The sequence below is a fragment of the Hirundo rustica genome, chromosome 10 (assembly GCF_015227805.2).
Source record: "Hirundo rustica isolate bHirRus1 chromosome 10, bHirRus1.pri.v3, whole genome shotgun sequence".
NCBI lineage: Eukaryota > Metazoa > Chordata > Aves > Passeriformes > Hirundinidae > Hirundo > Hirundo rustica.
The window spans coordinates 21891944-21906730 of NC_053459.1; the positions used below are offsets into that span (position 1 = coordinate 21891944).

The window sequence follows — 14787 nt, forward strand, 5'->3', positions numbered from 1 at the left end:
TAGGAAGCAGAGTTCTGCCTGCTTTCTTAGGTACTTGTGATTGCTAGTGAACCCCCTTGCAGCTGGAATAAACAATAAATGTCCAAAAAGAACATGAGAATCAGTAAGGCCTCAATGTTTACACATAAACACAATTCCTGAGAACACATCCACCTCTGGAAATGTTGGTTTGTCTACTGATTCTGTGTACTTTTTAATTATTTTTACCTTTTATTTTAATTTTCTCTGGAGTGTTTGTAGGAGAGGAAACATTCATTACTAGTGGTATTTCCTCCATTAGAAATAAAATCTATTATGTCTGTTTAGGTAAATCCCTTTCCTTCCTATTTCACTTCACAGCTGTTTACTGTTCAGAGCTTATTGCATTTTGGCTGCTGCAGCACATCTGCCCCAGTACAGGAAGCTATGAAGTAATTTCTTTTGTCATTTTGGGAAGAAGAGCCCAGTATGTGCAAAGGCTCATGTTTGGTGGGGTTTTTTTTAATTGTAGAAATAATACAAAACTGCAAACTTTACATTCCAACTTTCTCAGTTTCTGGCATTGTTCAAGTCTGACCCATTTAGAAAAACAACCACACTCTTCAGAACCACATTTCAATCTTTCCTCCCTGGCATATGGGATTTCAAGTCAAGCTTTTCTGCTGCTACTTTAGAAAAACAAGCAAAGTTTCTTCGTATCGTCGCCCTTAACATGCCCCCCGTGCTTCGGGGGCGCCGCGTTTCCCTTCGGGGGGCAGCGGGTGACCGAGTGGCTTTGCAGCGACATCTCGTGGCCTGACTGCCCTGAGCGGTGTCAGAGATTCCTCTTCCAGGGTGGAACAGGTCTCGTGTGGATTGAGTCGAATGTTTCACACAGGGAGGAGGTAGGACGCCATTAGAAAACCAAGTCATTAACTCTGTTTAATCAGATAAGTGACACTGTCAACACGATTGTCAGTTGTACAAAAGATAAGTTAGGAATTGTTTCTAGGAATTGTCAAACTGCAAAGTTTGGACAGTATGTTAAGATGGACATCTGAGGTTGCTGTTGCAAACATCTAATCACACATTATCTAGTCCACAAATATAACAAAGACATAAACCAATTTATCTCTGGCTAAAATAAAATAATAGAATATGGAAATATTTCCCCTCCTCCTGCTTAGCCACTCACCATCTAAACAGCTTCATGCCTCTTGGGGTTTCAGTACTTGAGGCCACACAAACTAAACTAAGGGGAGAAAATCTAAAATAGCAACATACAGCTAGTCCACAGTCTCTCAACCCTCAATTTACAGAACTTGATTTGTGTGTCCTTTGGAGTAAAGAAGAGGGAGGAGAGTGGAAGTGTACTGACATCAAACTCTGCGTGGAAAACCAGCGTAGGACCAAACCCCTAAAAAGGGAACAAGGATAAGTCACATAGGAATCACAGTAAATGCTGGGGATTTGTCCTTAACTGAAAGCTCTATTTCATGCCTTTGTTTGCTGTGAGATAATGACTCATCAGTAGCAGAAATAAGGGGAAACCATATTTTTCCAGAGAAAAGGGAGCTCTCAGGCTAAACTGACATTCTCTTCCAAAGTGAAGGATACTGAACGTTCTGAAGGGAAGGACTTTCCATGGCTTGCCCAGGTGAACTGATGGGAAGGGTGCTCTGGCAGAGGCTGGCAGGAACCACTCAAAGGTGGCTTTGAGCCTGCTGCCTGCAGGGAATGTCACTGTCCCAGTGACTGGCCTTCACCAGGGGCTGGTGACTCAACTCAGCCTGCAGTCATGAAAAGCGAATTCCAGCCCTGGTGATAGGAATGCCTTGGAATAATTCAAGCTGCTCTCACACATGGTATTTTCATGTTCAATCTGTGTGTCTTTATAAGCTGTATACCCTTGCCAGGCACTTAGAATGGCTTAGTTCTGAAGGAGCAATGAATTAACTCAAATTACTGAGTCCGGGGTATATTTCTCTATATTCTGTAGGCAGTTCCATACTGTCCCAATGAATTCCATGTGAATGTTCTGTATAAATTTTGTTCAACAGAAGCAGAAGTCAGCCATGTTTGGAAGCTGTGGCTTTTCCATGTAGTTTCTCAGCTGCCCAGTGGAACACACAGTGAGATATAAGGTGCACTCTGAGTCTTTCACAGCTTTCAGTGATAACCTTGGACTTCAATGAAAAATTCAATTTACCTGTTAACTCTACTGGTATTCTTTTCAATGAATTGCACTTGAAAGTAATTGCACTAACCTGTAGCTGCATTTCTGAATGCCTTTCAGAAACAGCACTTCCTTATTTCCTTCAGCCCAAGCCTTACAGAGGTTTCAGGCTGTAGCTTCTTCTCAAACACTTTGTAACTAGAGGTTCCTGGATTATTAAAAACATGTTATGTCCTGGACTTTGCTCAACTTTTCTGGAAAGCAATCATCTGGAAGTCAGCCTGGGATCCAGCTGTGTCACATGGATTTTCCCTGCTTTCTGAAACGATCTGTTCCACTGCTTGGGAGGTTTCTGGGTCCTGGGAGCAGGGACTGTCCAGGGTGTCCCCACTGCTGTTGCAGTGCAGAGGAGAGGTCATGTCAGAGGGCTGCTCCGAGGGTTTCCCTGGAGCAGGAGGCAGGGGCACGGACAGAGGGACATTCATCATGTAGAACACGTTGCCTAGACGTCGGGACACCTTTAAAGGCAAAAGCACAATTGCACCAATTACTCCTTGCTGTTAAAGCCATTAAAAAATCAAGCCTGACTCTGATGCCTCAACACCAGGGACATAGCAAACATCTCAAAGGGTTATCACATTCTTGTGAAAAAAATCTTTTCCATTTTCTCTCTCATATTTTTCTAGGCCAGGTTGTGGAAGGAGCTTGTCAATACCCAGTTTAGGACTGTTGGGCCTGACAGCAGGATTCTCCTACTCCCAAGGTGCTGCAGCACCCCGGGACAGAGGGGACGCAAATTGCCAGCCAAGGGTGGGGCTGGTGGTTGGAATGAGAGGAGAGTGAGAGTACAAGGGGTTAAAGAAAACGAAAAAGAACCAGCAACAACAAAAACACACAGAGAGATGATATTAGTGGACGAAATTAAGGGCAGAAAACTGCAAACAGAGAGGGACAGTCTGTTCCTGAAAAATGTACAGTCATATTCCTTACTGCCTCCCTGTGTGCCATGGTAACATATAGGGAAGCAAAAGAAAACTTTGCTGGGGAATTTATTTTCTCCCAATATTGTGGCAGTTACCTTACCAGTCAGGGGTGGGGGGGGGGGGTGGAGAGGGAGGGAGGAAAAAAAAAGTGCTTTAGTTTGGAAAAATTCCCTCCTGTCATCTTCTGACACTTGCATATCTCTGTGACTCAACATTAAATGTGATCATTTAATGATCATACCTGAGAGCGGATTTTTAATGCTGGTCCGAGCTTTAATCCCATTGTATCCAGGAGATGTTCCTCTGTTAGCAGTGGAAGGGTTTCTCCATCAATAGCGTGGTCTTTAAATATCTGATGAAAGGATAAAATGCGTCATAGTGTGCTAAAATTGACTTTGTAATATTTCATTCTTAACCCTGAGGCATAAACAATAAAAGAAGAAATAATAATAATTTTACTGTTTTATATTTGTATTTATCTCCTAAGAGCACAAAGAAAACTACTATTATAATTTTGGGACAATCGACTACCCTCCCACATTTACATTTGCTTGCTGACATTTAAATCTAGATGGTCCTAAAGATCTGAAAATGTAGTGAGTGTTTATAATCACCTGGGCATAATCTGAGCAGCCTGGGAGGCTGACAATGAAGTTGTGCACATCATCAACTGTCCACTTGCGAATGTCTTCAATGGAAGAAATGTCTTCTCCATTCAGGATCAGGCCATGAGCTCCTTCGAGGAGGAAACACAGAAGTTATCTTGGTAGAATTTTGCTGGCAAATCAGGAGGAAATTACTGTTATGGGAATTTTTACACCTTTTCAGAACCTAATATATTAACAGCAGGGTGTAGTTACTTGCAGATACAGGAGTCCTAGACACAAAATCGCCAGGTAATGAGCAGAACCTGGTTCTGAAGGGTTTTTTTTGGTGGCTTCTTTTGTTTACTGCTGGCTCTGTTCCTACCAGTCCCTACACATATAAATCATGCTGCAGGACCTCCTCTAATGAGTGCATTATCCAGTGCTTTTTCTTCTTTAGGCTTTACTGTTACTTTAATTTGACTAATATTTCAGTAGAACAGATACAAGCCTTTGCTAGTCCACAGTGCCTGCTGTGAGTTAGGACATATAGAAAAGTTGTGTGCTGAAGAGAGAGGCTAACTCACAGCTTCACTCAGCAATCTTATTTATTTTAATTGAATTTCCTTTTTAAAACAAGAACTGAGTATAGATATTGATGTTTGTGGCATTAGAATTCTACTTTTAGTTGCAATGACTCTACCATACCAAAAACTCACTTAAAACAGAGGGAAGAATTGAGAGACCAAATGAATAAAATCAGATTATATCAACGTGCCACTCTAACTGTAATCTGGAGATCTGACAAACCTGGAGGTTGCAATGGGTTGTTGGGCACTGGAAATCCATATGGTAACGCTGAGAATGGGATTGCAGAAGGGTAGAGGTACTTTTCATCAAAAGCAGCACAGGAGCTGTTGGCTTCCTTCTCATTTGTGTTGCTGCAGCTGGTGGTTTCAGTAGGAACTTCATGAGTAGTGCAGTTTTTTCTCAAGCCTTGTTCAAACTCTTTGCAGCTCTTGGCAGCTGCGGTTGGCTCAGTCTGGTTTTTGCTCTGCTCATGTTTGCTTGGTGCCTCCACCTCCACTTCCTTCTTTTCTTCTTTCTCATCATCCACTGCAGCTGAGGCAGAGTCCGTGGATTTGTCATCTGCCTGGTTCTTTGTGCCGTTGGCACTGCCCTCGGCAGTTTTGTGATTTCCAGCTCTTCTCCCTGGGCGGCGCCCCCTCTCCCTTTGCAGGGTGGTGACCGGCGGATATGGGCTGCTTGCCATGAGCATGGTGTTGCCGTGGATTTCATCCAGGGTGGTACGATGGACATACAGGTCGTTGGCAAGGTGCCCTTCGGGGAGTCTGTGCCTGCCGCGGAAAGCAATGGGACTCGCCGGCATCCCGTGGTAAAGGAAAGGGGCTTCCAGGCCCAGGAGTCCTTTCCGATGGGCTTTCTCCATCTCCTTTTGCTGAAGAATAGCACTCATCTCCATTTCCATTCTAAGAGACACACAGAGCATGAGCAGTTAGGGCAGCTCAGTTCTTTCATCAACTGTTTATTTTCAGCAGCAGAATAAAACTCAGATAAGCAAATAGGCAAGAGTACTGCTAGTTCTGTCTCTCCTCTACATTGCTGTGTGTGAGAGGGTACAGACTGCAGATGGAATGGCAAACCTGGCTGTGTTTAATGTGCTGTCAGATGCACAGAGTAAGCTAAAAGAAAGGGAAAACATATTTTCCATGTGATGACTCCGGATAGTACTTCAGACAAAAAATTGTTATTTGCATATTGGCAATCCAGACATGGGGATTATATTCACATTTGGAAAATAGTCTCCAGAGTCACAAGGGTTGAATACTAAAGAAAAGAACTGATTTAAATTATCACTCAGAAGATTGTACCGAAAACTGCAAAATTCCAGTGATACTGTAAATGATAAAGAACAAGAATGATATTATCTGCAAAACCTGTGCATCTATTCAGAGTAAGCTAATGCTAAGTCTCTTGAGTAACCCTCCACAGTGCCTGGCACCTGAGCATGGTTCTGAGAGTGTAAAAGGGTGAGATCCTGGTGGGAAGTGTTCAGCTAATCTCCTTCCTTCTGGATGAATGCTCCAGAGTCTGTGCCAGCTTCCTGCTCCTGTCATAGTGGATGGCAGGGTTTGCCAGTGGGATACAGAGAATACAAGTAGTAGTATTTGTCTCTGCTGTAGCAACCTTTGCTGGCATCAGTTTTCTCTGGAGCCAGGCCAGCGATCAAACAGAAAGGCAGAGCTCCTAGAGGAGTTTTGAGGGGCTTTCAATGGGATTTCTGCATCTTTGGAAAAGATCCTGTGAAGTAAAGCACTTTAAAGTGCATCAAGATAGCTTTCTTAACACTGCAATGAGTGTAACAGGTCACAGGGAGTCTGATTTTCAGGAGTGTAAAATTGTCAGGAAAACACTTTGGGCAAAAGCTATCTATACAGATTTTTGGTATGAGGAGGAATTATTTGATCACAGCATTCAGGGCTTTTTCTCTGCCTTCTTTTCATCTTTAAAACGACCTCCAACTTGCTGATTTTCTGCTTTCAGAGATACAAAGGGAGTGTTTGTCTATGTACCGTGTCCTTGTAAGTTTTGCCTGATTGTCATTACTCCCTCCCAGCTCTTGAGGTGACAACAAACAGCAGAAAGCATTACATTCCTGCCTCCTCCTCCAGCTGAGATAGTCTGTTCCTGTCAGGACCAGCAAACAGAGCTTTGGGATGAGGCAGAGTCCCTTGGAGAACAAGGATTTGAGCCCAGGTGCTCAGCAGCACCAAGTGGGGGAAATTGTCAACCCCTCATTTCTGGAACAGCAGAAAGGAGCAAGTGCAGCCCTAAAGGCGACCTGTACTGCAGAAAGCTGTGTGAACACAGTGGAAATTGCCAGAGTGGCAAAAAGCTGGGGTAAAAGGTTTTTAACGTGTAGGTGAGCTGTTTCATGTTGGAGTTTTGCTGTTTGGTGGGCTGAGGGGAGAGCCTGAACAGGTAGGACCAGCTCAGATGTGGCTGTGGGAGTATGACATGGCCATGTCTGCTGCTAGTTATTTCACTTGTTTTTCTCAGGGTTTTTGCTGTGTGGCAAGAAATACAGGAAATACATTGCTGATGCAAGTCTTGTGCTCGGAGGAGTCCAGTAATCAGCTTTGCTGACTTAAGAGCTCAAAAACGTTTCCATCATAATTCTTTTCAGATGAATATACAGAACTTAGCTGTTCTTTGCTCTTAGTCTCACTGTGTGAGGGGCACTGGCACTGAGTGGTGCAGCCCAGCGCAGGAGTGGCTGAGGTTAGAGTTCCTTGTGGGAATGGTGTGGCTGTGAGGGAGGGCACTGGTGCTTTCTTAACCAGCTACTGGCTACACTGAAACTGGTACAAATAACTGGATTTCCGACAGTCACTCAGATATTCCAACTCTTTGGTCAAACTAGGAAAACTGCCCACCCTGGTAGGGTGGAGACACAGCTGCTCATCCCAAGGGCCCAGCTAGAGGCTTGAAGTGTTGTGTGGGATATCACACAGCTGTAAAGTTTGAATTTGTTTCTGAACTTTTGTAATGTCACGGTGTTTGGATGTGTTGGCTGTAGCTTGTTCTTTTCCTTAACCAAGCTAAGGGGTTTGCTTATTTTTGTTACATCATTTTAAGAATAAAAGAAAAATAGGGCAAGCAGAAAGTCAGTAGCTTCAAGCCTTAATTGATATTCAGAGCCCTCTGTTTCTTTGGGTGACTTGAAAAACAATCTCACTCACTTTACTACTTTAATCCTGGCATGCACCTCAGAGGAAAGCTTGCTATTGGTTACCTGGCAATATTTTGCTTTTGAACCAGTTCTTGTCTTCTGGCCACAGCTTCCATGGATTCTTGTTGCAGAAAGCTGTATCCTTAAAGGGAAGGGGAGAAAAAAAATTTTTAAAATACACTTGTTTCCTCATGCAAATGCACAACGCCCAAAGCAATGCAGGGACACTTTAAAAGGCTTTGTAATTCTTCAGCTGTGGGCTTCACCAGGAAGGTGATAGGATTTCAAGTTAAATCCTATTTGTTGTCATTGTTTTGGTGGGAGTATGGAGAAAGAACATGAAGTCCAGCATCAGGTGTTTTCAGGATCAGATCTGTAGTTAGGAATACCTGCCATTAACCACAAGAGAAGGAGACAGCAGGGTGGTTTTATTTGGTGACTTATGCCTTTGAAGTATATGTAACTGCTCAGAAAATAATAGCCATCAGCTGAGCAAAGAAAACCTGCTCCTTCAAGACTGCTTTCATCCTGGAGGCTGTGTAATTTTAAATTACATTTCCTCTTGATGGACTCTCTTATTTGAGATCCATGTTAAGGTGGGGAAAGAAGCTGAAATCAGAAATTTTTCTTGGTATCTTGATGTGACATTGAAAATACATTCACTCATCTCAAAGCTTAAGCTCACTTTGTGTAAAATATGTCAATTTTTGTGCAGCACGCCATGAGTGCCATGGTTGTGATGCCCAACCTTCCCCGTGGAGCTGTGCCCTGTAATTTTGAGTCTTTATTAAAAAGGACTTGTATTTGCCCTACATGAATCAGGTGGTGTGTGGTATTATCATTAGAGAATATGATCAGTATAAATCAGCCAATGCTCATATAAGAGGAAGAGTAAAATGTAGTGTAAAAGTGTTGCTGAGGAGCTATTTTTTTAGATATAGCCTTTTGTTTGTGTGTGAAAACACTTGGAAAATAGAAAAATAATAGGAGGGGACAAAAGCATGCAGAAGACTCTGAGAACTGTATTTAACAAAAGCTAGAATGGACTGGCACAGTTTAGAATCTCTGGTGAGCAGACTTTCTCTAAATAAAATAAACTGTTATTGACACTACCAATAAACCTGTGGAAAACTAACAGGTGCAGTTGGCTTTCTGATCCACACGGTCCCACTTTTCAGGATGCAGAGGGTGCTTAGTTACCTGGGCCTGGGTAGACACGGTTGGACAAGAGGTTTGGCATGTTGGGGTGCTGTGGGACTGTGGGTCCCAGGTGGGATGCTATGTGGATTTGTCTGGGGTCAGCTGAGGCCATCATTTCAGTTGAAGGCAGCAGATCTCTGAGAGGGGGAAAAAAAAAAAAAAATCAGATATGCAGAGGATGTTGTTTAGTTAAGAATAACCAAAGGTCTTTACAGCCTTAGGGGCAGCGCACACAGAGTGATTAACTGCAGTGCTGGAACAGAAAAGTGGTGCCTGGTACCTGTCCACTAACCGCGGCTCGAACTGGGCGGGGATCGCCTGCATCCTCTGCTGGCCCGGCCCCATCAGCTGCGGGTTTACTGCCATCAGCTGGTTCCTCATTAGCATCTCCTGCCGCTGCCGCAGTTCTGCGAAGCACACACGGTTCTGCTGTCAGTGGGGTAAGTTAGGAAGCGATTCTGGCTGCACTATAACCTTCCCAGAAAAAAATGTTTTGTTTTGTTTCCTCTAGTGCAGATCGCACTTTTTTTAAATAGCAGCAACTGAAAACATGTTTTCACTGCCACCTGAACTACTTCTTTTAAATAATGTAGATTTATTCAATCAAACTGCAGTAAAAATAAATAGGATGTGCTCAGTCAAGTGTATCAAAGGACAAATTACAATGAATAATAATTTACATAACACTGTGAAACAGAAGATAGCCATGGATGTCAAGTTCTCTGCTTGAGAGGGTTTTCATTTCTAATATAGTTTCATTCTGAGAAAAATCATACTAGGTGGAACCTGCATGGTGATGACAAAGCAGCTCATAGGAAAAAAACCACAAAAAAAACAACAACACAAAATAATAATGGTGAGCCAGAACATCATAATGTCCAGCTGTGACATTTACTTGTCATCCAGATGCTCAGCATCTCTTAATCAAAGACCAAATTCCAACAGCCCTCTGTGTTAATTTTTTATTACCTTAAGCAAAGTGTTTCTGCAGTTACTCCCAAGATAATTTTAAAATACATTTTAAAGACGTCAGACCTGCTGCTGGCTGTTTCTTGCAGGCTGTAGATGCCAGCAATGCTATGAGCCCGTGTGCAGTGGGCTCCTTGCTGCTCACCTCCTGCTGCCATGCCGCCTGCCAGCCGGTACAGGTGCTTTTCCTCCAGTGCTCCCTGTTCCCCCAGGATGGACATCTTCCTCATGTGCTCCCGGGGAGTCATGCTGCAGGGAGGCAGAAACAACTCTGCTGATGCACAGAACTGAAGCAGCAGCACCAAAGAGAGGAATAAGGCATTCAACAATGAGGACCAGAGAAGGTTGTGCACGTTGTTTCCCTGCTTGCCAGTCACAGCTGGACCCTTCTGTGCTCGTGGCTTGTAGTGTTTTCCACGCAGAAACTTCCAGTTCTCAGGACAATGCAAATATTGCTCCTGCTTACACTGAGTTGCTCAGTGTCCTTGGGTCCTACAATGCAAGGAAAACCAGGATGCTGGAAAACAACACCTGCTCTAAAGGAGATAGTCAAGCCCAAGTCTTTGCCTTCAGCTCCTGGTGTGTCTGGGAGCAATGATGTGCTCATACTTAGGAAGGCAGGTGTCTTTGGTCTAATTTGAGAATTGTAATAGATTGGAGCCCTGTCTACTGGAAACTAGGTGAAGTAGATGGAAAGAAATGGTAGAAATTATCTGTTCCAAATGACATCAGCCCCTTAAGGCTGCCAAATTGAAGTAAAAAAGGTAAAAGAACTTGTTTTGTAGTGATGAAAACAGTGATAAAACCTGTAAGACTGAGATTATAAATTAATATATGTAATTAATAGATACATAATTAATGATTGTAAAGGAAGCTAGTCCTGTAACCCAGAGCCTGGATGTTAAACAGCTATCCTGTATGGAATGCTTTGAGTTGAGGAGTTGGCGGAGGGAGCAGGCTGGCTCTGAAGGCAGCAGCAGGAACATCTGTACATTCATCTCACGCTAGACTAGCACATGATTAGACTAATTTTTTTTTTAAGTAAGGAGTTGAATTTCCATCCCCATTTAGCTCTGATGAAATGGATTATTTCTGTCTTCTGAAAGAAGGAAAATGTAACAGTGAGGTGTTCTTGTCCCGCAGATAGAGAGTTACAGCTCCAGGAGTTCAGTCAGGATTTGGTTGAGGTAACAGTGAGGGAAATGCAAAGACAGGAGCCCTGTTCCTTATCCAAAAGGATAAAAGCAAAGTCCTGTGTCTCATTACCCAAGCCATTTAGAAATTAGATTTATCATTATAACTTCTTTTATTTCCTTCGGCCTATTGATGAGTTTAAAATCATTTAAGTGATAGGTATCAATCTAATTCATCTGCCTAAGGAATTTACCATTCCTTTGGTATGTGGGAAGATACTAGGTCTCAAAATGAGTTTACCAAAAGGTAAACAACTGAATCATTTCAGGCATTTTCATCAGAAGTAGAGGCTGCACTTAGACCATACCACTGGTGTTCCCTCAAAATAAGAAGTGCTTTACATTTGTAAGTGTAGATGTTGGATTCTATGTTGGCCAAGATTCAGATCCTCCTGCCAGCAGACAAGTCTGTCAAATCCCAGGCCAGCACCATGGCCTTTGTTCTCAACATTTGGATCTGAGCATGTGCTGCTGGACATGTTTCCATTTGCCTTTTTTTTAGGATACTTTAGACTTAAAGCGATTTAGGATGCTGGGTGCCTCATGAAGAGCCTTTGAGCTGCCAAAGTGCTTCTGAGCTGCTAAAGCATTTTAAAGCTCAGTACTAAAGCAATTTAGTGCTGGACTAAACTTTTCAGCAGCTCAAAAAATAGGTAGTAACTGGGATGATGGTATTTGCCATACCATATTGTTCAGTGAGCCATTTAGGTGTTTTTCTTTCTTGGATAGAGATTTTTTTGTGTGAAATATTCTGCAAAACAAACTGAAATGTTAAACTTCACGCTGCCCTTCTCACAGCCTGGGTTTTGTGCCTTTGTCTGGTGCACCGGACTAGAGAAACCTGATCTGCCTGAAGATGTCAGTGCTTAGTGCAGGGGCGTTGGACTAGAGGGCCTTAAAGGTCCCTTCCATTCCAAACTGTCCTGTGATTCTGTGATATGAGGGTGCAAAGAAACCATCACAGGTTCAGATAGTCATAATGGAAAAAACACCCAGGTGGTTTTAACCTTTTTATTCTAGTAAATCGGGGGGAAAAAAAAATTTAATAGCTAGTTTTAATACTGACACATTTTTATCTTCTCAGATGACTGACAAGTTGTACCACTTTTGCATTTTAGGAATTGCTAGAATGTGTCAGTCTCCTGTTGAAATCAAAGTTGTGAATGTGCTTTTTTTTTTTTTTTTTTTTCCTGGAGAAATGTCCCTGTGTGGGAAAAAGGCACACAAGTAAAATACACTTCCTTCATCAGGCCTTCATAGAACTTCTCCACTTTCCCCTAAAATCACACTGGTGACTAAAATTATAGGATGCAACTTTAAATTGTAGAATCATGGAAAATCTGGTGGGAAAAGAGCCATCTGTTCTGGCCCAAATCCCTCCTGTAGGATCCCATATACCCTGCCTGTTCTGACAGACATCTATCCAAAAGCAAGAAGCAGTAACTGGCTAGAAACCAGTAGCACCAGTATCACTGTGGTGTTCTCTGTGTAGTCCGTGCAGTTCCCAAAATCAGTCTGGATTTTGTGTTGGATGTGAAGGGTGATACAGTGGCTGTTGACAGGCAGTCTCACGCTGCCTCCTTTCAGAGATGGAGCAGAAACTATGTAAGAACTTTCTTTCAAACCTCTATTTAAATGTGAGGTTTTCTTTTAAATGTTGACATTTTCCCAGGATGTCGGGTACTGATTACAGCAGCATCCACAGCAAAGTGATCCATATTTACTGATAATTATTATCCACCAGATGACCAAGATTCACAGGCCACCATTTCAGACAGTGTGCATCAGATAAACAACTTATCTTTGCAAAGGTAGACAATGTGGTCTTTTGGTTTCACATGGAAAAGATACACTATTGAAAAACTCATGGAATAATATGATTTAAAAGTTCTTTGTTATCTTCTTCCACTAAAGCTGTAGCTTACTGCTTCCAATGACCCAGTTTTTGAATAATCATAAGCCAGAAGGAAGGTTTGATTCCTTAATGAGGTTTTCACTGGAGCTGCTTCATGAAATCATTCAAGTTTTTCATTGGTTTGCCAATCAATCCTATCTAACTTATCTTGAATTTCCTCTAAGATACATAAAAATAACTCTGGCATTTGTGATATAAATTAGAGATGTTATTTCCACCAGAATTCTAATCTCTTTTTTCAAGTTGAATGGCAAAATAGCCATATAGTTCAAACTTTAATTTAAAGGATGTGTTTTGTATGTGTGTGTTATCTGTATTAAATTACTTCTTTATTTCCCTGAATTTCCTGTTAGTGAAGTATTGAAATGATCAGGTGGGATAAATAGCTCAATAACCTAATATAAAGATTTTTATGTGACTGTGTGTCAGGAGGAAGTACTGAACCTGACTAATCCATGTTATTACATTTGGAAAAGCACCTTTTTCAGTTACTTAGCTGGGGCTCTGACCTGCAGGTCAAATTTAGGGTACTTTAGGTTCATACTATTTTCATAACAACTCACATATTAGAAACCACACCAGCTGAGGAAGTTGTGTCAGGGAACAGGGAAAGTACACTTCTGATACATTTATTAGCTGGGATTTGAGAGTAGCTCAAAATCTGGCATCACGGTTCATATAAATTCATACACACCAGCTGTCCAGCGTTAGATTCATATATGGCTCTGCTCTGATCCTATTGCACAAATCCTGGCTGTACAGCACATTACAGGGATGAAGACAAGTTAATCTCTACCTTTAGAGTCTTACCCTCAGCAAACCCTTCTTGGCAGCAGGCAGAACCACTCACCCAGGACTAATTCTGTCTCAATTTATTAGATGAGATGTGGCAAGACACGAACTTTGTGAACCAGAAGCATTTGCAAACCTAATCATGCAACAGTTTCAAAATGTCTATAGCAGTCTAGGTGTCGATGTTATCAATTGCTTTGGCAAAATACAGTTTAGTCATATATAGTATAGATTTGTTGGAACACTTGGTTTTTAGTTAAATGCATTGAGATTTCTTTTACAAATACTGCTTTTGTTTACATCAAACACATAGAATTAACATTCTTTAAAGTCAATGTTTAGTGAAGTACAGCAGTGTCTCCACAGACTGGAAGAAGCTGAGTAATGTTTAAAATGCTCTGGCAAATTTGTGTCAGCTAAACCAGTCAGACATGCAATCTGACATGTATTCATGCTTAGGAGTGAAACATATGAATGAAGAGACACATAATCTCATTTGCATTTCCATTAGCTTCCCATTTAGAAAAAGCTGACCTGATTGCTTGAGAAATCAGGTGCTGCTTTAAAAAATAGATAAATATTCCAATATTATTAATAACCTTAATGTTATTAGTTGTAGGATCAAGGGTTCTTGCTCTGATTCCATGCTGAGGGTCACAAAACTAGAGATTTTAATTGTTCCAGAATGCACAGTCAGCAAAATAAATAACTTTTGGAAAGGAAAAAAGCAATTATGCTAGCATTATGTCATACAGGAGCATGAAATATGTTTTCTTAATTGAGTAAGGTGCCGTGGGAGAGGCTGTGGGGCTAAATTCTAACCCTAGATATGTGGGCACAGACTGCTCAGAGACTGAGATTAGAGTGTAATCCTAAAACGGGATTGAGAACGATACATTCCTTAAAGAAAGGAAAATAACTATATTTATACTGTGTGTGTCAGCCAGCAGTTTGTGTTGCATGCCTTCACACTGCCGGGAGACACGGACCTGCCCGTTCCTGAGCCAGCTGATTGGTAAAATTGTGAGCAGCGAGTCACTCTGGTTTTTAAACACGCTGTTCTCAGCAAGTAGTCAAGGCTTAGCACGGGCAAACTCAATCCTTCAGGAACTAAGCTGGGTTCGTGACAAAAGCTCATCTTGTTCCCTTGGAATGGCTGCGGGCAAGAGAAAACTCGTTCCTGTGTGCCACTGAAGTAGCACACAGCTGAGGCATGGGCTAAACCCAGAGGTGGAGATGCTTTGTGCTGAGCACAAACACAGC

At 42.1% G+C, this 14787-nt stretch overlaps 2 protein-coding genes across 4 annotated transcripts in view; one reads left to right on the forward strand and one right to left on the reverse strand.

Moving 5' to 3' along the window:
• Positions 1 to 877: 877 nt before the first annotated feature.
• Positions 878 to 10060, reverse strand: SAMD7 (sterile alpha motif domain containing 7). The gene is made up of 8 exons (XM_040074594.2): positions 9770 to 10060; positions 8936 to 9062; positions 8656 to 8792; positions 7519 to 7597; positions 4512 to 5191; positions 3732 to 3853; positions 3359 to 3469; positions 878 to 2652 (listed from the first exon to the last, which is right to left on the reverse strand). Exons 1-8 carry the CDS (start codon positions 9870 to 9872, stop codon positions 2380 to 2382), a joined length of 1632 nt encoding a protein of 543 aa, XP_039930528.1. The 5' UTR covers positions 9873 to 10060; the 3' UTR covers positions 878 to 2379.
• LRRC31 (leucine rich repeat containing 31) overlaps positions 6527 to 14787 on the forward strand; it is a 33814-nt gene continuing 25553 nt past the window's right edge. For 2 of the 3 annotated variants that reach the window (XM_040074586.2, XM_040074592.2), the window contains exons 1-2: positions 6527 to 6645; positions 8871 to 9095. The gene's annotated coding sequence lies outside the window, so the exon portion shown is untranslated. The remainder of the gene's footprint in view (positions 6646 to 8870; positions 9096 to 14787) is intronic. The other variant, XM_040074587.2, reaches the window with a different exon arrangement.

Bases quoted from the DNA above. Each gene is read 5' to 3' on its own strand.
- SAMD7 (XM_040074594.2), bottom strand. From the start codon at position 9,872: ATGACTCCCCGGGAGCACATGAGGAAGATGTCCATCCTGGGGGAACAG. The intron at 3,854-4,511 runs GTTTGTCAGATC...TCCTCCTCGAAG, and splicing joins CAACCCATTGCAACCTCCAG to GAGCTCATGGCCTGATCCTG. The intron at 3,470-3,731 runs GTGATTATAAAC...TCCTTTCATCAG, and splicing joins GCTGCTCAGATTATGCCCAG to ATATTTAAAGACCACGCTAT.